The following is a 26,749-nucleotide window of genomic DNA, read 5'->3' as shown; positions in this document are numbered from 1 at the left end:
ATTACCAACGTTGCCTTAAGCAATTGCCTGTTGCTAGCTGTCTGCAGTACGCTGATGCTGCTGCTGTCCCGAAGCTGCTGATACCAATATCGCTGCTAAAGCGCGAACGATGGTGTGGTGAAACTAGGAGCTGAACAGCCGTCCCTCTGCGAAGAGCCCAGCAGATGCCAGCTGCCCGCGGACGCTGTCCCCCCCCCTCCTCCTCCTCGACGCGCTGAAGAGAGACGCTGCCTTTCTCCTGCAGAGAAATCCAGCTCCAGCGTTTCTGGTCTACCCTTGCGGGTGACTGGGATACCGAGTTTCCCTGAAGGAGATACCAGACCTCCATCATTCTATTCAGAGGTATGGTGTTGACTAAACCCTTAGTGAGAATTCTTGAAGCAAACCTTGGCAAAACCAACTTAACTTAGAGCTACTTACTTACTCCCCTCCCAAGTATTAGGCTTAGGTCAGGTACACTGGGGTAGGCGTAGTTAGAAGCACCAGTTGAGTATTTTAGCCTAAATGTATATATGAATGTATATATGTTTTATTACTTTTAAATCATTGTATGGCTAAGAAACCATATCAATGCTTTTACAGTATTATTTCGCAATACTTATCTTACTGTACGTACTTTTTATAATAACAAGTCTTGCAATTGTGGCAATACATTTCTCTTGTACGAGAAGAAAGACTGTTCAATAAATGTTAACCCTTTATTGACAAACGCCCGTCTCTCTATTCTCTACATATTGTGAAAGTAAACTGCACCAACCTGACTGAGTAAAATAACTGTCTATTGTTTCACACGACCCTAGAGATTGACTCTTGATCTGAGGAGCAAAGTTGTCATGTTGCACGGTTGTTGGAAAACTGAATCCCTTCTTGTCTGTGCCAGGGAAGCTGATCTCTTCCTATTCAGTCAAGAAAGTTTCCAGTGACCTCTGAGCTAGTTGGTAACAAACCCAATTAAGTTTAGCATAGTCAGTAGAGGCCTGGAAGATCTGCACTTCTACGTCGATACTACTGTTTATGTTATTCCAATGCGCAGGGCCTAGTGGGAAACTAGGAACTACACTACACTCTGTCGCTCGAGTTCCGGCGGGAACTGCAACAAAGCAAACTGTGATGCGCTGGATGGTGCCTGTTTGCACAGGGTGGTCACTCCTTGACCACAAGGGAGATTCTTCAATCTTCTACGTCGAGTAGGATGTCGAAGGGTCCAGAGTTTCGTTTCATAAGTTTCAGTCAGGATAATCTGATGTGTGTTGGCACTGCTCCCACTCTTATACCACACTGGGGGGCTGGATTACCTGCTAGGTCCCTCCTATGGGTGGGACCCAGGAAGGGGGTGGTTACACCCCTTTCCCTTTGTCCAGGGTCGCGCTGGGACTGGGGCTGGTGTGCCCCAGAACCGGTTTGACCGGATTATGCAGGGGAAGCCTTTTGCTCCCCAGGCAGTGTCTAGTTTCCTTCAAACCTCCCTGCTACAATCCACTATCTCCTGTCTGGGGTAGTGTGACACCTCCCTGCGACAGGAAACCCTTTGTCCAGGCCTCCTCTGCCAAGTTTCGGTCAGCAGCAGGAGGCCAGACTTGTGTCTGTGGCAGCAGCATCCATTTTGTGATGCTGAGTCTCTGGTTAGGATTAACCGCGTTTTTGTAAAGTAACATGTCTTCTCCCTCTAGAAGGGTGGAATGCTACCCCCGTCGCCAGGACTGGCGAGGGGGTAGTATTCCAAAACATATGACACCAAACACGACATGTTTTGATAAAGCCAAACCAAAGTTAGCACATAACCGCGATGGATTATAATGCACTTAGGAGTATGTTATGTTATGTTATAAGATTTTTTTTTAAGCATAACAGCTGCCCCAGCAAAGGGGCGTCCCGGCGCTACCAGATCAAGAGACAAAAGCGGAGGCCATCCAGAAAACTTCAAGGGGGAAAACTATGGTGATGGAAACAGAAAGGTTTTAATGGCCTTCCGGAAGTCTAGCATTCTCAATACCACGGATATAGCTTGGCAGAGAGTTCCACAATTTAGCTGCCAACACCTGGAAAGAACGGCCACCCATGCGGCATAGTTTGAGGCGCGGCACCTTCGCCAAATGTTGCCCCAGCGAGCGCAGACTACGCTGCGGAACATACCAGGTCAACAGAGGGCGTAATAAGGCCGGGCTCTCGGTCTTAAGAATCTTAAAGGCCATCACCAGGGCTTTAAACTGGATCCGAGATGAGATCGGTAATAGTTTTTTCATTGTAGCTCTGACGGAGCACCAACGAGGGAGCCCTATCGGAGTTCTCGCGGCCATATTTTGAACTCTTTGCAGTCGTAGGATCTCAGATTTATTAGCACCCAGGAGCAACACGCAGGCATAGTCCAGGCGTGAGGATATCAAGGCTTGCATGATGATCTCCCGCACCGTTGGTTCAAAATATTTCAGGATGGGTTTAAGGCCTCTCAACAGACCCACGCAGGTAGCTGCCACTCTCATAGTATGGGTCTGGAAGGTTAGTGAGGAGTCCATCCAGACTCCCAGGTTCTTAACAAGAGCCTTTGGTGTTGGCATTTCGCCCAGCGATTCCGGCCACCAGTGCTCAGTCCAGAGGGCGGTGTTCTTCGCTGCCAGCAAAACCTCGGTTTTGCTGGTATTGAGCTGCAAATAGTTGTCCGTCATCCACTGGGCAACAGCTGTCATTCCATCTCTAAATCTAGTAGCCGAATCAGATGGCCCTTCGGATAAAGTGAATACCAGCTGGGTATCGTCTGCATACGATACCAGTGTGAGGCCCCACTTTTTTGCTACATCGGCCAGGGGTTGCACATAAAGATTGAAAAGGGATGGGCTGAGTTCAGAGCCTTGTGTGACTCCCTGACCGATAGGGTGAGGTTTAGAGATGAATGGTGGAGCCGAGACCCGAAAGGATCTCTCCTCAAGGAATGATCAGAACCATTCTAGGGCGGATCCCGTGATCCCTATCGCTTCCAGCCGAGACAAGAGGATGTCGTGAGATACCGTGTCGAAGGCAGCACTGAGGTCTAATAAAATCAGTGCTGCACTCCGACTGGCTCTAGGTACTTTAGCAGAGGAAAAGATACATTAATAATGTCACCAAGCGGCTGTTGGAAGCGCGCCAGGGACTCCAGAAATTGTGCTGGCCTCATTGGATCCGCTGGGGAACCAGATTTCACCTTCCTACAGAGTTTACCTATCTCAACATCAGAGATTTTAGGGATGGTTTCCAAGATGGGGCCATCCACCCTAACTTTACCGGGGATTTGAGGACTTGATTCATACTGTGGGAAGGTCTTATAGATCTTTTGGACTTTTTCAATAAAAAAGTGGCTAGTTCCTCACAGTGCTGTATTGAAGATATTTTAGATGCTGTACTTCTGGGGTTCTTTAGTTCTTGCAAAATTTTGAAGATGCATTTAGTAGGGTTTGAGCTGGTTTGTATTTCCTCCGCATAAAATGAGGCCCGAGCGGAACAAATTGCTTTATGATACACCTTCATCTTACATTTTTAACAAAGGAGGGAGGGAGAGGGAAAGTGGATTCGATCTCCCCTGGCAATATACATAAGCAAAATAGAATCCACTCTAGTGGTAGTAGTGGTCCCTACAGTGGTGGGGAACACACAGTGTTGTGTAAAATACCCTTCACACACCAACAGGCCACCTTCATCTTAGCCAGGTAAATGGCTTTGTCCCCCTCCTTATAATCTTTCCTCCATGACCGTTCGGCTCTCTTGTATTCCTTCCTCAATGCTCTTAGAGCATCATCGTACCATGGATTGGAGGTGGATCTAGGTCCCTTTGTACATTTCAAAGGTATACAGGCGTCCAAGCCTTTGGTAATCCATTCACAGAAGGCGGTATATGCCGTATCCGGATCTGCCATATTTTCCAGGGAGAGCCCTCCAAGAAATGCATGGAAGTCCTTTAATTTAAGCTTATGCCAAGGTCTTTTCAGGACCCTCTTCGCCTCCTCCACCCTAAAATGCGCCAAAATCTCCAAGCTGGCTCTTATAAAAAAGTGATCGGTCCAGCCCATAGGTTTCGGGATAGCTAAGGACATTTCTGGGATGTTAGAGAACACTGGATCGAGGGTATGACCAGCTAGGTGCGTAGCCTCTCTCACTAGCGAGTCCAACTGTAAGGCCGCTAGGTCTGCCAGTAGACTGTGAATAGTTGGGTCCTGGGCCAGATCAAAGTGCAGGTTCAGATCCCCAAGAATTGTAAAATTGGCAGACCTCACCATGAGCGAGTTAGCTGTATCTAGCAGAGCTTCAATGAACTTAGAGGCAGGCCCTGGTGGACGGTAGATATATAGTCCTGAAAGTGTAAAATGTGCATTGATGGTAATCTTAAAACGAGCACATTCCCCTCCACATATCTCTTCCTTAATAAAGGAGCAGGGGTACTGGGCTTTATAAATTACCGCGATACCATCGCCTCTAGTCTCCCTATTTAGTGCCTTCATTAGGTAACCTGCCGGAAGAGTGAGATTAATTATCCCGGTCATTCTCGTAGCCATGTTTCACATATAAAGAACACATCCGGAGATTCCTCACTAATGAGCGTCTGGACTTCTAGAAAGTGTTTACCAAGTGATCTGACGTTCAGCTGGAGGACCGATATCGATGCGATATCAATATGGTATGGCATTATCCCGGAACAGCTAAGGGAGTTGGTCCCGACAGCTGCAGACAGGCTCAGCTCATGATAGAGCACCATCTCACATAAAACCAAGCACTCTGCCACCAGGATTGTTAAGGCCTGCCATAGGAGTGACTTATAGGTATATATGTGTCCAGATATAGGTTTAGATATAGGTATGCTATATCGAAGCAAGGGGTAATTACACCACCTTGCCCCAGCTGAGTGATCAGCCAGTTGTGTCGATTTAAGTACCAGCCAGGGGTGGCAAAAGATATGCTGCAGCCCCTGGTAGGCCTTGTTGGCACCTATGCCCTGAGCACCTATAGTGCATGGTACAGGGGCTGACCAGGTGTCCAGTTCCAATTGGGTTATGTACCTATAGTACATGTATGTGAATTTAGAGAGAGAACAGCAGGCTGTGGGTCTGATTAGCAGGCCCACAGCCACATTAAGTCGAAAACCAGTGAAGCAAAAAGCAAAAATTTGGGGTGACCATAGGATAGCAGACCCTACTCTCCTACACAACCGCCCCAGCGCAGGGACATTAAACTTAACCTTGACTAGATAAGTCTTCATGTTCTAAGTGGAAATGCCTGGAGAGACCATCTGCATTACCATGGTCAGTCCCTGGTCGGTGTTCCACTGTAAAGTCCATCCCCTGTAGGGAAATGGACCACCTGAGTAGTTTGTGGTTTTCACCCTTCATCTGATTTAGCCCCAAGAGGGGCTTATGGTCTGTCTGAATTAGGAAGTGAGTGCCAAACAAGTATGGTCTGAACTTCTTCAGGGCCCAAACCACAGCAAAGGCCTCCCTCTCAATAGCTGACCAACGTTTCTCCCTGGGGGTCAGCCTTCTGCTAATAAAAGCAATGGGCTGGTCTTGACCATCTACATTAAGTTGTGAAAGCACAGCTCCCACCCCCAACTCGGAAGCATCTGTTTGAACAATGAACTGCTTGGAGTAGTCAGGTCTCTTCAGGATAGGTGCAGAGCACATGGCCTTCTTCAGGTCATCAAATGCCTTTTGACAGCTAACTGTCCACTGAACCTTTTTTGGCATCTTCTTGGATGTCAAGTCATTTAATGGTGTCACAATGGACCCATAGTTCTTTAGAAATTTCCTGTAATACCCAGTCAGGCCCAAGAAGGCTCTGACTTGTGTCTGGGTAGTTGGAGGAGCACAGTCCTGTATGATCTGGATCTTGCTCTCCAGTGGTTGAACCTGACCCCAACATACTAGGTGGCCCAGGTACACAACCTTGCTCTGCCCTATCTGGCACTTGGTAGCCTTGATAGTCAGGCCTGCCTTTTGCAGGGCCTCCAGAACCTTCTTCAGGTGGATCAGGTGATCCTCCCAGGTGGAGCTAAAGACAGCAATATCATCTAGATATGCTGCACAAAAGTCATCCAACCCAGCAAGGACTTGATTCACCAACCTTTGGAAGGTGGCAGGTGCATTCTTCAAACCAAAGGGCATCACCACAAACTGATAATGTCCACTAGGGGTAGAGAATGCTGTTTTGGCTTTAGACTCCTCAGCTAACCTGATTTGCCAATAGCCAGCTGTCAAATCAAATGTGCTCAGGAATTTGGCAGAAGCCAACTTATCAATGAGCTCATCTGCCCTTGGAATGGGATGAGCATTTGTCCTAGTGACAGCATTGAGACCTTTGTAGTCCACACAAAAACTCATTTCTCTCTTTCCATCTTTGGTATGGGGTTTTGGCACAAGGACTACTGGGCTGGCCCATGGGCTCTCTGATGGCTCAATCACTCCAAGTTCAAGCATTTTCTGCACCTCAGCCTTTATACAATTCCTGACATGGTCAGGTTGCCTGTAGATTTTATTCTTCACTGGCAGACTGTCACCAGTGTCTACCTCATGGGTGCACCAGTTAGTTTGACTGGGTGAGAGAGAAAACATATGTCTATGGGCCTGCAACACCTGTCTGTAGTCCATCTGTTGCTGGTCAGTGAGGCTGCCTGCCAAGGCTACTCCATCAACTGAACCATCATCAGGGTTCTGGGACAACAAGTCTGGGAGAGGGTCACTCTCTTCCTCCTGTTCCCCATCTGTGGCCATGAGTAAACCCATGTCTCCCTGTCAACAAATGCTTTAAATCTGTTTACATGGAGCACCCTGTGGGGGCTCCTAGGGGTGCCAAAGTCAACCACATAGGTGACTTCTCCCTTTTTCTCCTCTATGGTGTAGGGTCCAGACCATTTGTCTTGGAGAGCTGCTGGGGCCACTGGCTCCAACACCCACACCTTCTGCCCTGGCTGGTACTCAACCAGAACAGCCTTTTGGTCATGCCAAGCTTTCTGTAATTCTTGACTGGCCTCCAGGTTTTTGGATGCTCTCTCCATGTACTCGGCCACCCTGGAGCGGAGACCAAGTACATAGTCCACAATATCTAGCTTAGGCTTTTTGAGAGGTAACTCCCATCCTTCCTTCACCAGACACAATGGACCCCTCACAGGGTGGCCAAACAAAAGTTCAAAAGGGCTGTAGCCAACCCCCTTCTGTGGGACCTCTCTGTAAGCAAAGAGCAAGCAGGGTAAAAGGGTGTCCCATCTTCGCCTAAGCTTTTCTGGTAACCCTTTTATCATTCCCTTGAGGGTCTTGTTGAACCTTTCAACAAGCCCATTGCACTGAGGATGATAGGGTGTGGTAAACCTATAGTTCACTCCACACTCTTTCCACATTGCTTTTTAGTATCCAGACATGAAGTTGGTATCTCTTTTTGAAAGAACCTCCTTTGGAAAGCCCACTCTTGAGAAAACTGCAAGAAGGGCCCTTGCCACAACAGGTGCTGTTGTGGTCCTCAGGGGAATTGCCTCTGGGTACCTGGTGGCATGATCCACTACCACCAGTATAAATCTGTGCCCAGATGCTGTTTGTGGATCCATGGGACCCACAATGTCAATTCCAACTCTCTCAAAGGGTACCCCCACCACAGGGGGGCCTTTGTTGTGCCACCTGACTTACCACTGGCTTGGCAAGTGACACAGGAGCGACAAAACTCCTTGGTATCTTCTGACATGTGAGGCCAGTGAAAGTGAGGGACAAGCCTGTCCCAAGTCTTGTTCTGGCCTAAGTGTCCTGCAAGGGGAATATCATGGGCCAAGGTAAGAAGGAAGCCCCTAAATTGCAGAGGTATAACCAACCTCCTGGTTGCACCAGGCTTGGGGTCTCTAGCCTCTGAATAAAGGAGCCCATCATCCCAATACACTCTATGGGTACCTTGAGCATTCCCAGCAGCCTCAGCAGCAGCTTGCTGTCTGAGGGGTTCAAGAGAAGGGCAATCTAATAGGGCCTGCTTCAGGTCTGCCCTTGAGGGTCCCCCTGTCCCCAGAAACTCAACCTGATCAGGTTCACGTTCTTCAGGGACAGTCTCCTCTTGGATCACAGAATCAGCCTCCTGTGAAGTCTGATCCTCAACCTGGGGCAAGTGGGAAGGCACTGCCTTAACCCTCTTGCTCTTCCTCTTGGATTGTGGTTGGTCTTTTGTTTCAAGATCTACCACAGGTTCAGGTAGGCACTTCTTGGCCTGAGTCCTGGTTACAGCAAGGACATGTGCTGAAATACCTAACATCTCTGCATGAGTCCTGTACTCCACTTCTGACCATAACGAATTCTCTAGATCATTGCCCAAAAGACAGTCAACTGGGAGGTCTGCACTCACAACAACTTTCTTAAGGCCATTTACTCCTCCCCAGGAGAAGTTAACAACAGCCACACTATGTGTAGTAGTGGCATTGCTTGCATTGGTCACTAGGTAATTCTCACCTAGTACAATTTGTCCAGGGTCCACAAAGTTTGGTGTCACCATAGTGACACTGGCACATGTGTCCCTGTAGGCCTGAGCCAGTTTCTCATTAATCAAAGGTGTCTGCCTATACTTGCCCAACGTATTGGGACTCATAGTAGTGGGCATGGCTATGTCCACATCATAGAGCAGAACTGCCTGAGTAGGGATTCTGACTAAGCCAGACTCCATCTCAGTACCCAGGGTCAACCCTACTAAACCCTTTGGCTGTGTACTACCACTGCTGACTGTACTAGGAGGATGCAGGTGCTTTAGGAGCTGCAGTGGTAGGGACTGGATTTTTCATAGTGCATTCACTCCCCCAGTGGGAAATGGACTTACAAGTATTGCACCAAGGTTTCTTTGGGCCATCATTCTTCTTTTTCTTGTTTCCATTTTGGGAACCACCCTCCTTATTAGGATTATTTTGGGGGCCTGAAGACTTCTGGTCTTTTTCTTTTTCTTTCTTATCCCCACCCTTCTGGTCTGCTTTCTTCTGATCACCTCCATGGTTCTGGGGTTTCTGCTTAATCCTTGTTCTGACCCACTTGTCTGCCTTCTTTCCCAATTCTTGGGGAGAGGTCAGATCGGAGTCAATAAGGTATTGATACAATAGTTGGTTCTGACAGTTATTAAGGATCTGTTCTCTCATTATAAGATTGTACAATCCTGTATAGTCTGATACTTTACTTCCCGGCAACCAACCCTCCAGAGCCTTAGTGGCACAATCAACAAAATCAGTCCAGTCCAGTCCAGTCCTGAGTCTGAGCTTTTTGGGTATCTCTGAACAACAACCCGTATTTCTCAGTGGTTAGGCCAAACCCCTCAATAAGAGCACTTTTCAGGACAGAGTAGTTTTTGGCATCCTCAGGTCTAACTGTGAGGAGCCTATCCCTCCCTTTCTCAGAAAAGGAGTACCATAAAATTGCAGCCCACTGATCTTGGGGAACCTGCTGTACCATGCAGGCTCTCTCCAGAGCAGTCATCCATTTGTGGATGTCATCCCCTTCTTTGTAGGGGGCACAATTTTTGTCAGGTTTCTATTATCATAGGACCTGTCTTTCTCTCTAGGAATTATGCTGCACCAGTGGAATCTAATCCACACAACTTTTGTTCTCTTGCTAAAACAAGTTTAGCTTGAACCAGGGCTACCTCTTCCCTCTCTATCTGGAGTTGGACAGCCCTCATTCTGGCCCTATGCTCTTTTCTCTGGGGGGAAGTAATTCCCCTTTGAGATTCCCTTGAGGCACTAGAAATGTGGGAGTCCATTGAAGGAGATCTCACTCTTCTATTGCCAGGGAGTATTATGTTATGAGATCTGGGGAGGTGCTGGCCCTCTCCATTCCCATGTAGGTCCATGTTGGCCTGGTTAAGCCTACCAATTTGTACCTGGTTGTTCCCCTGATCCTGATCTGAATCTTCACCTCCTGATTCAGGTTCTTCCTCTACATCTTCTGAGGTGATGTTCTCAGTTTCTGGGGGGGTTCACTCCATCTCCTGACCCTAAGGGAGCTATGCTAGCCTTCTCAAGATCATCCTTCCCCAGGATGGCTATCAGGATGGGAATGGTAGGGTTGTGACCCTTTCTCAGCCCCCTTGAAGTGCACCAGGCACTCAAGTCACTATGGCTTAGGTTGTCATAGCTGGAAGTTGCCTTGGTAAGGTAAACCGTCACAGGCTGAGAGCCAGAAGCTCCCTCTGTGTCAGCCATGACTGCTAGTGAGGTGTAAGTGGTGCACTTACCTACACTAAGTGTTTTCCTACTGTACCTTGCTAGTGAGTTGTAGGCAGGGTGTGCTAAGCTCTTTGATCTAAACCTACTAAGTTCAGTAGAACTTAAATATGCTAAGCTTTGTTTATATGTACCTAAGGTACTTGATGTGATCTTTCAATTTGATAAAAAGATTGCAATGGTAAAACAACAGCAAGCTCAAATCCGCACCGCTGCGCACCAATGTGAGAAGTTGGCCTGATATATGATGTCTCCAATTCTGGGGGCACCTTGTATCAGTCCAAACAATCCCTAAGGCTTAACTCAAGAGGGCATGTGAAGCCAGCTGTTTTACCATATGCAATCCTGTAATATCAAATGAAAGTACACCACACAAGTTATATATTATAAAAATATATGTATTTATTACTAGAATAATCCTCTGTACTCTTTATGAGTGCAGAGGCACAAGCGTTTAAACAAAAGCACAGTTAAACATATGAAAGTTGCACAATTATGGATGAGGCCGGGGGGGCCACGCAAACCATATATTAAAAAAGTGGTATAAGTATCACTAACCGAACAGTGGTCAGGCCTAGGGCCTGAGGAATCGCTGGGACCAATCGGGACTAGCAATGCTGAAGTCGGGAAAAGCCCGCGAGAATCGGGTGCCGCGCTAAAAGCACACACATGCACCAATGCAAAGTCAATGGTGCGTAAAAGTTATCGAGTTACTGTTTTAAGAGTCTTCCGACTGACCTAGAAGGACAAAACTTTAGACTTAACAAGGTAGGTTGCATATCCATCCACGTGGAATATGTCTCCCAGGCTCTGTTGATGCTTTACACTTTGTTTGTTTCACTTCTCTCGTTTAGATCACAGCGCCTTGACGCTTATACACAGGTCTCGCCTATCTTCATTTTCATTTTTCGGGGAACACCATCACTATCGTTCGTCTTTACACTTGTGCACCTTTGTAACTTCTAGTCTTTACTACTTCCTCATAAGAGAGTGCTAAATTAGATACTTCGTTTTTCTTTAGAAATATCCCCGGATGAAGGCATATTCCATGCCGAAATGCATTGGGAATTATAAAGTGGACATTTGAATTAAGAATGAACCATCCATATGCATTATAAAGAAATCTTGTGAAACACAACAAGATCATAAATAAACAAAATACAACGAACAAAAACAAATGTTTCCAGCTTTTATTTCAAAAGGATAAACCTTCACATTGAAGGCATCAACGGAGCCTGGGGGACATATTCCACGTGGATGGATATGCAACCTACCTTGTTATTGATTACACTCCCTGTCAGAGAGTGATACTCCAGAGCACCGAACAACCAAACAAACACAGACTAACACGTGTAGTGCGCCCCATCAATACCTCTTTGTAAAACTTTAGACTTAGACACTAGAGGTGTGTACCAGTACAGGAGCACCGGCGTTCAAGTGTTACCTCATTCACAGGAAGCGGGTGCACAGGTGCAGAGTCGTGTCGGCTTTCGTCGTGTAGATCTATGGAGCCTGTAGATGAAGATGCTGCAGGCGGCCAGAAGAGAAGTGTCCGGTGCGATCCAAGGGTGGATCGAAGAGTACCTGAAAGCAGAGGGGACAGAGTCTGGGTCACTCAGCAGTGACCAGGGTGGAACCAGGAAGGAACCAGGCAATGTCGGGCGCATTCAGGTGGTTGTCGAGAAGCTTGTCTCCGCTGCCACGTAGACTCTGGGGCACCGAGGATGTCCAGGAGTGGATCACGAGCTGTCCCACAAAGGCTCTCGCTGTCGGCGGTGTCGGCTTCCGGATTGGAGCAAACAAACCTTGGCAAGCGCAACCCACACAGGATTCGAAGATCGCTTCTTACTCAGACCAGCAAGGTCAGAGCAAGTGCTCCTTTTCAGGGAGGGAAGGCCAGTCCAGAGCAACCGGACTGGCAGAGCAAATTCAAAGGTTCGTCGGTACTGGGGCCGCTAGCCAACGGGCAAGCAACCGGACCAACGCGTTGAGCCAAAAGATGCAGAAGGGCCCCACGCAGCACTCGGTGAGTGTAGAGGGGTGATCTTCGGTGCAAAAGCTGCTCAGGGCTGGGGCTTCTCAGACCCCAATGCACAGCTTCGAGGAAGCCTCGGGAGCTTCACGGTCAGCACGTCGTGGTCTTTCCAAGATGGACAGCCCCACGCTTCAGGTCGCCTCCACGAGTCTCCGATTCGCTGGGACTGTGGATCGGGCTGTAACAAGGCAGGAACGCTGGGTCTTGTAGAACTCTGTCGCTCGAGTTCCGGCGGGAACTGCAACAAAGCAAACGGTGACGCGCTGGATGGTGCCTGTTTGCACAGGGTGGTCACTCCTTGACCACAAGGGAGATTCTTCAGTCTTCTACGTCGAATAGGATGTCGAAGGGTCCAGAGTTTTGTTTCATAAGTTTCAGTCAGGATAATCTGATGTGCGTTGGCACTGCTCCCACTCTTATACCAAACTGGGGGTCTGGATTACCTGCTAGGTCCCTCCTATGGGTGGGACCCAGGAAGGGGGGGTTACACCCCTTTCCCTTTGTCCAGGGTCGCACTGGGGCTGGTGTGCCCCAGAACCGGTTTGACCGGATTATGCAAGGGGAAGCCTTGTGCTCCCCAGGCAGTGTCTAGTTTCTTTCAAACCTCCCTGCTACAATCCACTATCTCCTGTCTGGGGTGGTGTGATACCTCCCCGCGACAGGAAACCCTTTGTCCAGGCCTCCTCTACCAAGTTTCGGTCAGCAGCAGGAGGCCAGACTTGTGTCTGTGGCAGCAGCATCCATTTTGTGATGCTGAGGCTCTGGTTAGGATTAACCGCGTTTTAGTAAAGTAACATGTCTTCTCCCTCTAGAAGGGTGGAATGCTACCTCCGTCGCCAGGACTGGCGAGGGGGTAGTATTCCAAAACGTATGATACCAAACACGGCATGTTTTGATAAAGCCAAACCAAAGTTAGCACATAACCGCGATGGATCATAATGCATTTAAGAGTATATGGTATGGCATTATTCCGAAACAGCTAAGGGAGTTGGCCCAGACAGCTGCAGACAGGCTCAACTCATGCTAGAGCACCATCTCACATAAAACCAAGCACTCTGCCTCCAGGATTGTTAAGGCCTGCCATAGGAGTGACTTATATGTATATATGTGTCCAGATATAGGTTTAGATATAGGTATACTATATCTAAGCAAGGGGTGATGACACCACCTTGCCCCAGCTGAGTGATCAGCCAGTTGTGTTGATTTAAGTACCAGCCAGGGGTGGCAAAAGATATGCTGCAGCCCCTGGTAGGCCTTGTTGGCACCTATGCCCTGAGCACCTATAGTGCATGGTACAGGGGCTGCCAAGGTGTCCAGTTCCAATTGGGTTATGTACCTATAGTACATGTATGTGAATTTAGAGAGAGAACAGCAGGCTGTGGGTTGATTAGCAGGCCCACAGCCACATTAAGTCGAAAACCAGTGAAGCAAAAAGCAAAAATTTGGGGTGACCATAGGATAGCAGGGATGTTAGTCTGAAGCGAGTGTCTGACCTGCAGATATCTAAAATGTTCTGAATGTGCTAATTCGTATGTTTGTTGGAGCGAGGCAAAGGACACAATCCCATCCGGACACCATAATTCTTGAATGCGAGAAATTCCAATCGGGTCCCAATTGCGGAAACCTTTGGTGCGACCCAGAGTGCCCAGCTTCTCTGATACCCACAAGGGGGTTGCCATTGTAAGGGTGTTGGCCAATCCTATTGTGCGCTGCACAATGTGCCATAGCTGGACCGAGTGCTTCGTGGGTCCCGTGAGTGGGTGCCTATCAGGTCTGGAGTAGAGAGCCGCCTCAAAGTTACCACCCGGCAGTAGCCACCAGTCCATTCCGTATCCAGGATCTTTCCCATCGCAGTACGTGCCCTGGTTAATTGCCGAGAGGTGTGCAGCCCAGTAATATTTCCGGATATCAGGGAGCACTATGCCTCCATCATACCACCCCAAGGTCATTTTTTGAAGGGATATGCGCGGCGTCCCAGACCACAGTAGTTCTCTCTGTGTGGCTTCAATTGAAGCGAAGTATGATTTCGGGACCAGGTCCGGGTAGTTTTGAAGGGCATATAAAAATCTTGGCAAAGCCATCATTTTGAAGAGCGTTGTCCTTCCCAGGAGTAACAGCGGGAGCCTACGCCAGGAGGCAGCGTCCCTTTCAAACCGCTGCAGGGGCGGTAGGAGATTCCGCTCGTACCTTGTGGCCTTCTCTTTAGAGATAAAAATTCCGAGGTACCGGAACCCCTCTGTTGCCATTGTGATCGGGCAGTTTCGGGGGACTGTCGGAAGATCTCCATGTAGTACGTAAAGTAAGGATTTGTCCCAGTTAATACTGTATCCTGAGTTTCTTCCGAAGTTAGTGAAGATGTCCATGACTACTATAAGGGACTTACGGGGTCTTGTGAGGTATAAGAGGATATCGTCCGCGTATAGCGAAATCCTGTCCTCTCATCTGTCAGCCCAGCGGATTCCCTTCAGGGAGAGATCCTGTCTGATCCAGGCAGCCAGGGGCTCCAGCGATAGGGCAAAGAACAGGGGTGAGAGTGGGCATCCCTGCCGCGTCCCTCTTCCGAGAGCAAACACCTCAGAGGATTTTTTATTGACCGAGACCTGGGCCAGGGGTTCAGTGTAAAGGAGACGCACCCAACTGATAAAGCTGGGCCCAAAGCCCAGTTTCCGGAGGACCGCTATCATGTAGGGCCACTCGAGCGTGTCGAACGCCATTGCGGCATCAAGAGACGCCACAACCGCGTCTTCCCGGAGAGTGTGACAGCGCTCCATGGAGTCGACGGAGGTTGAGTGCTGTGTTTCGGTGGGGCATAAAACCCGACTGGTCCGGGTGGACCAGTGTGGGTAGGACAGGTTTGAGTCTATTAGCGAGGACCTTAGCCAGGATTTTGGGCTCTGCGTTTAATAGTGATATAGGCCTATAGGAGGCGCAGGAATCCCTCGGCTTTCCTTCTTTGTGGATGGCCACTATTGTGGCTATGCGCTGGTCACGTGGCAGAATACCCCTCTCCCTGCTCTCCTTGAGCATACATTTTAAATAGGGACTAAGGCCGTCTGGTTTAAGCTTGTACAGCTCGATCGGCAGACCGTTTGGTCCAAGGGCCTTTCCCGGTCGAAGGTCCCTAATGGCCTGGCCCAGCTCTTCTATGGTGAGCGCCAACTCCAAGGTTTCCCGCTCACTGTCCGATAAGATGGGCAGACGGATGTCAGTCAACAAGGAGGCCGAGTCTTCTCATGTCCTGTCAGAGCCTCTACTATAGACCCTTTGATAGTGTGACGCAAATTCTTGACTATTTCACGGGGTTCCGTGATAACAGCTCCTGAGTCGACTCGGAACTCCGCCACCACTCTCTGCGCCTGTTGTTTGTTGTCTAACCAGGCTATAAGCTTGCCCACCTCATCTCCTTGATCGTAGATCCTGCCCTCCCTATCTCTAGCTATAGTCTTAGCAGCGTCAGTGACCAATGCCTTGTATTCCGCCACTTTGATCTGCATCTGGTGGACTGTCTCAGGGTCGCCACCTCTCTGGGCTGCTGTTTCAAGCGCAAGGAGGTCTCTCTCCATTTCGACCATTTGTGCCTCCCGGTCCCTATGACTGATGACTCCACCGTCCTATCGTTGGTCTCAAAGTAGCGTTCAATCGAGAAAATCACTTTCTTCCTAACGTCTTCGCTACAAAGGTGCCACGCATTAATTGGCGCTACACAATCCTCTTGTTTGTCCCCCACTGTGATATGGGCCAGCGTGAGTGGTCTGAGACACCTTGCTAGGTGTGTGATTTGGTGGATTGTAGTGCCCTGTGGCATAGGCGCTAAGAGGTAGTCAATGCGTGAGAATAAGCGGTGTGGGCCCGAAAAGAAGGTGTATTGTGTGTTCGTGGGATGACGGAGTCGCCAGAGATCAGTAAGCCCAAACGCCTCGATGAAGTCAGCTAACCACTTGTGACCCACTGGTATATCCCTGGGGGGGTGTCTATCAAGGGTCCCAGAGACCACGGCGTTAAAGTCGCCCCCTACCAGAAGGTGCCCCTCCGGGAGAGAAAGGAGCAATTTTCCCAGGGTGTGATATGATTAGGTTTGGAGACCAGGCGAGATGTAAGTCGTGACCAGGTTTATCCTGCAACCCTCCCACCTCCCTGAGATGGCCGCGTAGCGCCCTAGGGGGTCAGAATCCGTGCAGTCAATGACTAGAGGAAAGCTACGCCGCAGCAGGATGCCCACCCCCTGGGATCCGGAGGTGAAGCCGGCGTGGACCGCCAAGGAGTACATCGGTTGAGCGCATGGCACGTGTTCCCCAGTAGATGTGTCTCCTGTAGGAGCAAGGGAGATAGGCACGGCGCACTACTGAAATGTAGATGTGACCAGTTCAAAATCAGGTAGAATGAAGTTGTTGATTTTTAAGGTGCTCCGACAGGAGACGCAACTGTTCAAGTGCGTCCTGAATCCAACAAGTTGAGTGCGTTACAAAGATATAAGCGCATCCCTGTAGTGGGCACACTTATGAGGGTTCTTTGTGTTGGACCAACACCCTAGATTCCCAATAAAGTTCAAAAAACAGGTTCCTGGTTGAAACGTTGTCAGGTTTATTTCAAACCATTTTCTTCTTGTTTTAAGTTATGGCTTCAGTTTAAACATCAGATAATCAATTAAATCTTCATTGTGGAGTCTGAATGGCTCCAATGCATTTCGGACTGACAAAGTCCTTTCTCAAGGAGCACTGCAACAGAAATAGAATATGACCCAAATCAGGAGAATAGCTACACAGGCATGAAATAATAAGCATGAGTGGAAGGGTGGGTCGACCACATTCTACCCATGACTTAATAAAATAGACGTAATGTAATTCCAAACGTCGTTTAGCAGGATGATAAACCGAAGGGTGCTCAAGAGATCAAAAAGGTGAAAAAAGTGCATGGTGATCGGTGAAAAGTAACGGAAAGTATCAGTTGAACAGTACAAGGGATTGTGTTTTTTTAGATGAAACGAGAGCATGCCGGCAAGTGTCAAGGGGGCTGTTATCTGATAGTGGAGAAGGTAACTAAAGTCCTCAAAGAGGCTTACGTGGTTAATTCCGCCAGTGTGGCGCGGGCTGTCGAAGAAAAAAGAGCAATAGTGGGTTAAACCCAAAACGGGTAGAGTGATGATCGTGAAATGAACCGGAGGAACCGGTGAGATGACTTACGGAGTGGGTGAAGGGTGTCCGCATGCAGGATGCCAGCTCAAACAACGAGACGCCGCGGAGTGAACGCGGAGAGTTAGGAAAACATCGGAGGTGGTAAAAATAAACGAAGGACTGCGAAAAAGTGAGCTGGTGGAGCGGCCATCTTGAAAAGGGGAAAAGTGAATGTCAAGTAAATTGGAAAATCATATCATGCTATATATACAAACAGCAAAAACATGGTACAATGTGTCAAAGATGCCACAGGGACATTATAAATAGCAACTGAGTTCGGTCCGGTCATTCAGACCGAATGGTTTTTGTGCTTGGAGTCTATATATCCAGGATGTCTCTCTTTGTAAAAGGACTTTGTTATTGTCACGTCCTTCGACTCTGGAAACAATTTCAAGAACCAAATATTTTAGTTGGGCCACATTATGGTTGGCTTGAAGAAAGTGGGTGGCTACGCTGGATTTGGTGTTTTTCGTGCGGATATTAGATTTATGCTCGTTCAAGCGAGTCTTTATCTTTCTGCTTGTCTTGCCCACATAGATCTTGCCACATGGGCACTTGAGAAGGTAGATCAGATTGGAGGAGTCACAAGTGGCATTCACGGTAAGCTTGATATTAAAGCCTCTCATGGGATGGTTAATGTTATTTCCTTGAATTATGTTATTACAATTGTTGCAGTGGTGACACGGACGTGTGCCAGTGTGTTGGTTAGAGTCGGTGTTCGGAGTGGTTCTAGATAAAATTTCTTTAATGTTCATGGGTCGTGTATATGCAAAAATAGGGGGTTCTTTGAACAGATCATCAAAGTCTAGTTCAGATGCCAAAATTCGCCAGTGCTTCAAAATAATGTTCTTATATTGTTTGCTAGAGGTGGAGTATCTAGAAACGAGGACCATCCTCTGTGGGTCTGTTTTGGGAACACTCCGAAGAGTATCAGGGCGCGATATGGTCACAGTTCTTTTGATTGCTTCCTTCAATATTTCATCCGGGTAACCCCTATTTTGAAATCTTGACGCCATGGTTTGGATTTGGTTCAGTCTGATGTCAGGATCAGACACTATACGGGTTACTCTCAACATTTGGCTGTAGGGTAAGTGTCTTTTCAGGGAGTTCTAGTGGAAACTGCTATAAAGCAGGGCATTGTTACGATCCGTCGGTTTTCGGAATAGATCTGTCTGAATTCCTTCAGGGGTGATCTTGATTAAGACATCCAAGAAGGTGATTTCTTGGGGGTTGATGTTCCATGTAAACTCTATCCGCAGTCCTTCGTTTATTTTTACCACCTCCGATGTTTTCCTAACTCTCCGCGTTCACTCCGCGGCGTCTCGTTGTTTGAGCTGGCATCCTGCATGCGGACACCCTTCACCCACTCCGTAAGTCATCTCACCGGTTCCTCCGGTTCATTTCACGATCATCACTCTACCCGTTTTGGGTTTAACCCACTATTGCTCTTTTTTCTTCGACAGCCCGCGCCACACTGGCAGAATTAACCACGTAAGCCTCTTTGAGGACTTTAGTTACCTTCTCCACTATCAGATAACAGCCCCCTTGACACTTGCCGGCATGCTCTCGTTTCATCTAAAAAAACACAATCCCTTGTACTGTTCAACTGATACTTTCCGTTACTTTTCACCGATCACCATGCACTTTTTTCACCTTTTTGATCTCTTGAGCACCCTTCGGTTTATCATCCTGCTAAACGACGTTTGGAATTACATTACGTCTATTTTATTAAGTCATGGGTAGCATGTGGTCGACCCACCCTTCCACTCATGCTTATTATTTCATGCCTGTGTAGCTATTCTCCTGTAGGAGCACCACATCCGGGAGATGCCATTAATTAAATTGTTGCACAATAGCCCTTTTAAGCTTGTCCCCCAGTCCGTTGACGTTCCAGCTCAGAATCTTGAGACTTTTATCCCACTTCATTGTAATACACTCTCTCCACTCGAGTAACAGCCTTGCACTTCTCAACCTCCTGCACATGTGTGACCATATAGTACTTGTGTGACCATACCGAACAGTTCCCCCTACCCCCACCATCCCCACCCTCCAACTCCCACCCCCCCCAATTCCCCCCTTCCCCAGCAACAACCCCCCAATGTTCCCCATGCAGAAAAGTTGAAACTTCCCCCCAAAAACTGCCCCCCCACCCTGCTTCCCTGCTCTGTAGGTTTCAAACTACCCACAACCCCAATTAGCAGAGCGCCTTTCGCCCAGTCCCAACCCGGGAGAGAGGAGCCTCCCCCCTCCTGCGTAAACTCCTTAAGGGGAAGAAGTGCCCCGGCCCCAACGACACCCGCCGCTCGCATCCGCCCCCCAACTTGCACAACTGTGCTGTACCCAAGACACACACTGATAATTGTTGTAAATCCTAGTCATGAAAGTGTTCACAAGCCAATAATGTCATATGGTGGCGACCCCCCTTTTCCTGGAGTGCCACCTTCCCTCCCGTGAATGAGCGTCTTTCACGCTGGACTTGTAGTGTGAAGTCCGGGAAGAAGCGGATTGTAGCTCCTTCATAACGTAGGTCCCCTTGTTGCCTTGCCGCCTGGAGGATAGCGTCCCGGTCCCTATAACACCATGCGCGCTAGCGGAATTCCGCTCGCACGCTGGGTTTTGCGGAAACGCACTTTACGTGACGAGCTGGGCTCGTCATCAGCGTGCGAGGAGGCTACGCCATGACGAGGCCAGCTCGTCATCCGCGTCGAAGAGGTTAATGTAGGATTTTCGCAAGGATAGTCCTGGGCGGCGCCCCCGGCTTAGGCTTAGGGACCGGCGCACGGTGGGCGCGTTCCACTGTGAAAATGTTGAACAGGCGTTTCGGTTTTAGGTGGGTGAGGATGAGGCCCTCCAGAAACAGCTCAACGCTTGGCCCATCCGTTCCCTCCGGCACCCCCACCACGCGAATGTTACTTCGTCGGGCCATTTCTCGGTGTTGGTGGACCAGTTTGTTAACTCGCTTTTCCAACGCTTTCGAGGAGGTGTGGAGTGCCTATATTGCAGATTCGTTTGTATTAGACCTTTCCGTAGTCTTGCCCAGGTCCGTCCGGAGAAGATTTACTTCTATGGAGATTTTGTCCATTTTCGTTTTCAGGTTGGTGCCCAGTGTTTGTATCGCCGCCATGATGGAGGTCAGGGACGGCTCTTTTTGACCGGCCTGGCCCTCAGTCGTGCTTCCTGCCTGGCCCTGCCCCAGGGAGACCGCATATTTGTCCAGCTTGTTAGTTTGGGCAAGTACCTCAGGTGCTGCTCCTTGCCACCAACACCGCAACGATCAGGGGCCCTCGGGATGTCGCGGTGTGGCTCCAACCAGTCTTTTCGGATGTGGGTTATGTGGCGTCTCACAGGCCCAGGACAGTGTCGTCAGCGGAACCCCAGGTGCCCCTCGAGGCCCCCACTCCTGCGCCTTCCCCGCTGTCTTGGCCGGCTGCAGGGCCCAACTCCTGTCTCCATGGCTCCTCTTCCTAATCAAGGCCCCGGGTCTGGGCCTCCGAGAGCTGCAAGCATCGTCCCGAGATCCCCCGAGCCACCGGGGGGGGGGGGGGGGGACAGGTCGCCCCCTCACATGATGCCAGCATGGGCAGGGGCCTCGCACCCCTCCGCTCTCCCCCACTCGCCCAGTTCTTCAGATGCCGCTCAATGCAGGCCGCGGCTCGCACCCCCAGTCGCGACCAGGCCGTAAGCCAGGGCCTCCCGCAGATGCTCCGTGCGGGCCCTGGGCACCAGCGCGTTCGCCGCGCACCCGGCCTCACGGGTCCAGGGGTGCGACTCAGCTCCGGAGGGGAGTCGTAGACCGGGAGAAAGACCCCAGTGTAGTCCTCCGCTGCGGCGACTCAGGGAGCTCTGTTAGCGGTGTCTCAGGGCGGAGAAATGTCGGATATGTCGAGGGACAGATTCAGCCTCGGCGGAGCTCGATGTTTAAGCGGCCATCTTCGTTGGCGCCAGGCCACTCCCCCCCATATTGCATTTTCACTGCTTGTTGGTCCCTGTATATGTTCAGTCCAGGAACTAGATATGCCTTTTAAAAACCTAGGATGTAGCACCTTTTAAAAATACCTACGATTTTGCGATCATTTTTATTATTTTCTTTTTATCAACTCTCCTTCAAGCTACAAAGTGTTTAATTGAAATATTTAGGCAAAATGTATTACTGATTAACACAAAACGTGCAGCAGAGTTCCGAATACCACCTTCAGCCGAAAGGTAAAATATGTTCTGAGATCCAGGTAGATTATTCAACATGATTTTGTGCAAAATCCTCTGTATTTTTTTTTCTGTTCAGCCTTTTTGCATGAAGGGCAGTCATCTCTCTAATACTATTGAAGTTATTTCTAGTATTTCATGTTTTATATTTACATTACAAAGACAAATACCCGCTTTTGGTAACTTCCCCTTTCCAGCCCTGACTTACACATTCAATTCATACCGGAAAAATAATCCTAGGTGGCATACTCAGAAGGAGGTAGATGCTTGGGTTGACCAACCTCCTCAGCCTCACCCACTATCAACCGCTAGCTGTTTTCATTCTGCATTGTTGCATAATCATAGTACGGGGCAATAAGCCTAAGGGGTGTAGTGACACTTTCATGGAAAATTGCAGAAAGTGGGCTCCTATGTATTCTAAACATACAGGCTTGAAAAGTATATTAGGTAAATCATGTAACTGGGACAAAATATAAAAACTGCTAACATAATGAATCTGATATGTACCTGCCACTTGGCATGATTTCATTTGTGACGCGTCATAAACTTGAAAATTGCCCCTCTGTTGTGCAGCGCAGGTGGTGTCCTTCCTGTCATTCCAGCCCACATGTACACATTTGCGGTTCACTTTTCCCAAAATTGCCATATTAGATGGATGTGGGGTTAGCCAGCCTTTGTTGTAGCCCAAGCCCCATCACACCAGAATCCCCCCCCCATCACTCCTTTCCTGTGTAGTGGCCCTCTAGACATAATGCACAGCCCTACTTGAATCAGTTGCCACTTGTCCCAGTACGTACAAGAGGGCAGTATAAAGTCTGTAAGGTTCAGCTTAGAATAGAGAAAAACATGTTTTCCAGGATTGGAGAGCAACTGAGCTTCAGAGATGCCTTCATGGCTGAGCTTGATTCCTAGAAGAGGTTCTGGTGCTCTCACCCAGTTTTGGGCTCTTAACTGTTGACCGAATACAGAAGAGGCTTGTTTGACAGTACAATTAGTAACGACAAGTTTAATTGTTTCGTTGTTTGCCATATTATCTCCATATTGGGCCAAAAGAAAACCTTTAGAGGTTCTTTACTGCTTGTAGGAGATGAAAAAAATTCCAGGCTACTCCTTCCAAGAGGAGATATTTGAGCCACTGAATTAAAGCATATGGTATAGCCGAGAGCAAGGACCTGCATGATGACAGCTTGATGGACAGAAACAGCCCAAGAGCCATGAGGCCACGAATCGGATTGAAAAGGTTGATCAAGGAGCTGATCCATCACCTCCACACATTAAAAACAGTGAACCAACCTCATCCTGACCTTTATTGTACATGTACAATGCTTGTTCTTCCCTCATCTGAAACACAGTTACACCCCAAAAATGGGTGGCCTTCAACCCTGGGCATGGTGTCACATCCCAATAGATGTAGGAGGCTGCCCTAAATATTGAGCATTGTAATCCATTATGTTTTTGGAATTCTTGATGGGTAAAACAGCAACTGTGTCTCTAGTTCAGTTGATAAGTGACCTCCTGGTTCTCATTGTATGTGTATGTGCCCCAAACTATCAAGTCTGTACAGCAATTTATTGTCCCTCCCTTTGCATCCACATCTAGTAAAACATGATGCACAATCTAGGCATTGTCCCTAATATAGAGTTACGGTGGCCAACTAAACTCTAGACTACAGTTAACTGGACTGTGTCTTATCGGACACTGGTGATTGGACACCAGGTCTTCGAGAGTCGCCACCAAAAGAATCCATGAGATCAACCAGAAAAATGTCAATGGGTGATTCTGCTTTTTTTGAGTGGTTGGTTTTGGCCTAAGGGTACTTAAATCCTTGTGATAATCCTTTTAAATAATCAAATCACTGCCATAAATTCAGAGGGTAGAACATACCGTAGCAAGAGTATAACCGCATTGTATCTTATGCTCCGCTGTGCCCAAAGTATGAATGCTTACGAACATACACAAGTCAGCTTAAGTATTCTCTTTGTTGAACTTTGGCCACAGTGCTCGTGTTGACCATAAACCTAACACCTAGCGTGCTAGAGTTATAAGAACTTGTATGATGATAACATAGGCTCGAGAAGTGCTTGTACCTTCTGGTTTTCTTTTTAGGCATATTTTTTGTTGTACTATTGTTATTTATTTTTATTGAAGAGCTTTCCTTGTTAACGTATAGCACTGGCTGGACATTCACGTTATTTACTGTTATTTGTTATTTCCCCCTGTACTCGAAGTCTCTAATCCCGCCACTTCTTAAAGTAATCTTTGACTGCTCTGAGAAAGCAGAGTGATAAATGTGTCTACTTGGGCCTCAATTGAAGTACAACAGTATGGAGGCCATGGTACTCCAATGGCAAATGGCCTCGCCCACACAGGATAAGGCCCAATAACACCACCCTGCCCAGGACCCCATGACGTGGTTACCCACTTCCCTAAAGTGCTATCTTTATACCCTGGAACATTTTTAGAAATGCATTCTGAGTAATATCTTATGATCTGGGTTCTTCGGTCTTATTTTCAGAACATTTCTTGGTAGCAAATTCATCTAACCTACCTGAAAAGACTTACATATGTTTAATGTGTTCACATTTTCACTGACACCCTCTTTGGTAACTCCTATGATAATTTGAGGTCCTCCCGGAGGCCAACCCCCCTCTAAAAATTCTCCCAGCACCACTGATTGAATAATTGGTTTATTAATTGGACTGAAACCACCTTTCAGGTTCAGCGAAAATGTTCACATTGCAGTAGTTCTCGCGTGCTGTGTATTACATTTCCATAGCATGTTGTGAAGCATAATGAAAAAAGTGACTGTTTCTTTTAAAACGGAGTTAACCAATTTTAATACGGTTTTCCATTGTGTTTTAGGTAAGCAACATGGCGTTGATATACGAACCATAATTCCTTTTACTGGAAAGGGATATAAACTTGGAGAACAAAGCATGGTATCGCCTTGGGCCAATGTGAGAAGAACTGGCAACATTTTGAAACCTACAACTGAATCTACAAACACTAATGCTGAAAATCCTGTGAAATTGTTACAGAATTCTTCCAACATCCCGAATCATAGACTTTCCAACTGTGTTGAAGTGGATGATCAGGAGCTCACTGTTGTCAAAAAGAAAAAAATATCAGTGGCCAACACCAAGGCGTTCAAAAATATAAATGGTTCCCCTGTAAGAATTCTTCCAGTTTTTGGCAGTGTAAAAACATCAAACACTCTATCTACAAACAATACGCAATGTGCGTCATCACCCAGAAAGGATACGCAAAGTGCTTCGTCAAATATAAAAGATATGCAAAGTCCATCTAATACAGCTAAGAGATGTATTTCATTTGAAGTGTCTGAGACCTTTTCAAGATCTCCTTCAGCTTCAAAAGGCTCCAGTAGCAACCATGTCTTCCCAGTCTTTGGCCGCGTAAAAGGCTCTGGATCATCAAAAGATAGACAGAGTTTTCCATCATCAAGTAGCACTCAGAAACGGGTTTCAAATCATGACACCTCATCCATACTGCCCTCTGAGTCTCAAGGTTCACGTAACAGTGACATTGGAGGCAAACCACACAAACGACCTAAGATAGATAACAGAGCTGCCATTGTAGACTTTTTTGCAGTGCCATCAAATGCTGGTTCCAGTGGATGTGGAAGTACATGTGCGACAAGCAGTCATGGGAATAGCAGTACAGACATAACTATTTCTCATGTTCAGGCCAGTGCTACAAGTAGTCAGAGTGCAAAGGTTAGCTGTCCTATCTGCCATACTCCGGTTTTGGAATCTAAAATTAATGAACATTTAGACTGCTGCCTAACAACGTCTTTCTTACGTGAAGAACCTGCTTTATGATGGTTTTTAATATTATTTATATTCTTGATTGTCCGTAGTTTTGCGAAATATACATATAAATGTAATTTAATTGGTAGTGAAAGATGTAGCCTCACACTACATCACCCAGTTCCAAAAATATATTTTTCCTGCATTTTATTATTGCTGCACTAATCCTCCTACTGTTTGGAGTCAGCACATCTTTTGCTATCAGAAGAATCTAAACGGTGTTTGCTAGACTGCTCACCGTGGTTGCTGGCATGATTTCATATGCCAATTAGTGCTATCGGCTGGGGACCAACAGTCTTCTGATTTCAGGTAGTAGATTCATATTTATGTAGTACAACCTCCCTGGCTATCTGCCTTGGTGCTGTAATCAAATGGACAAGTCCACCAATGCTGCTGGCCTGCCCTGTTTTGAAAATATAGAAGCCTTAGTTCTTCCCCATTGCCAAAGATACTTTGGCAGTTATTGACTCTCATACAAACTGATAGTCATTTTGCCTGAAAAAGGAAATGGCCATGGAACATCAACGTTCTTGTTTTGGGACTAGGTGTGTCTTGGTAGCACACGTCTCTCACTCTATTTAGTATTGTGCATCATTGTTGGAAATTTAAAGAACTGCCAAGAAATTATCTTTTTCGGCTGGTTCTGATTCATCTGGTGACTTCATGTTACTTAATTACTCAGGGCAATATTTTAATAAATATGCTTAAATAAAGAAACTCTTACTGTAATCAGAAGATGTGTCCTTAAACTGTCAATTCTGGTTTTATTGTATACTTTGTCAGAAAAGTTTCCCCTTTGGGTGAACTTACAAACTAGCCAGAGCTTAACTCACATCATTCCATACACAATTAACTCTACGCAACACATAAGGAGCAAAGATGATAAAGTCATATAAAAATGTACATTTTATTTTAGTATATATTAAAAAACACAATATAAAATATAACACCAATAAAAATTATTACACTAATACAAAACAAATAAATTACAGACAGTGGAAAAAATACAAGGAAAATAATTCCAATTAAAAATGAGATGAACACACTACTCAAAAGGGATTTAATCACACTCCAATTTGTAAATCTATCCTAATTGGAGGAGTTTTTGTCCAGTGACTTAACGTGTCTCAACTTAACATAGCATCGACGCGTTTCGGTTTGGCAGTTATTACTTTAGGCCAACACCTTCAGGATTAAAAATAAATTCCCACTTTATACAATGTATCTGAAATAAAAAATATATAGAACATAAGATGTACAATATGTGACTAATCAAAATGTTCACATCATTATAAACAACAAAGCTCCTAAATACATTACAAAA

General features: G+C 47.2%; 1 protein-coding gene across 1 annotated transcript in view; it reads left to right on the top strand.

Annotated features, from left to right (window-relative positions):
* Positions 1-26,145, top strand: part of SPRTN (SprT-like N-terminal domain) — a 277,952-nt gene extending 251,807 nt beyond the window's left edge. Inside the window, exon 5 of the mRNA XM_086927114.1 lies at positions 24,461-26,145. Within this exon, the coding sequence (XP_086783240.1) occupies positions 24,461-25,437 (977 nt within the window). The 3' untranslated portion in view covers positions 25,438-26,145. The remainder of the gene's footprint in view (positions 1-24,460) is intronic.
* The last annotated feature ends 604 nt before the right edge of the window (positions 26,146-26,749 follow it).

The sequence above is a fragment of the Lissotriton vulgaris genome, chromosome 6 (assembly GCF_964263255.1).
Source record: "Lissotriton vulgaris chromosome 6, aLisVul1.2, whole genome shotgun sequence".
NCBI lineage: Eukaryota > Metazoa > Chordata > Amphibia > Caudata > Salamandridae > Lissotriton > Lissotriton vulgaris.
The sequence above is the reverse complement of the archived record's forward strand: the minus strand, read 5'-3'. Positions and strand labels throughout refer to the sequence as shown.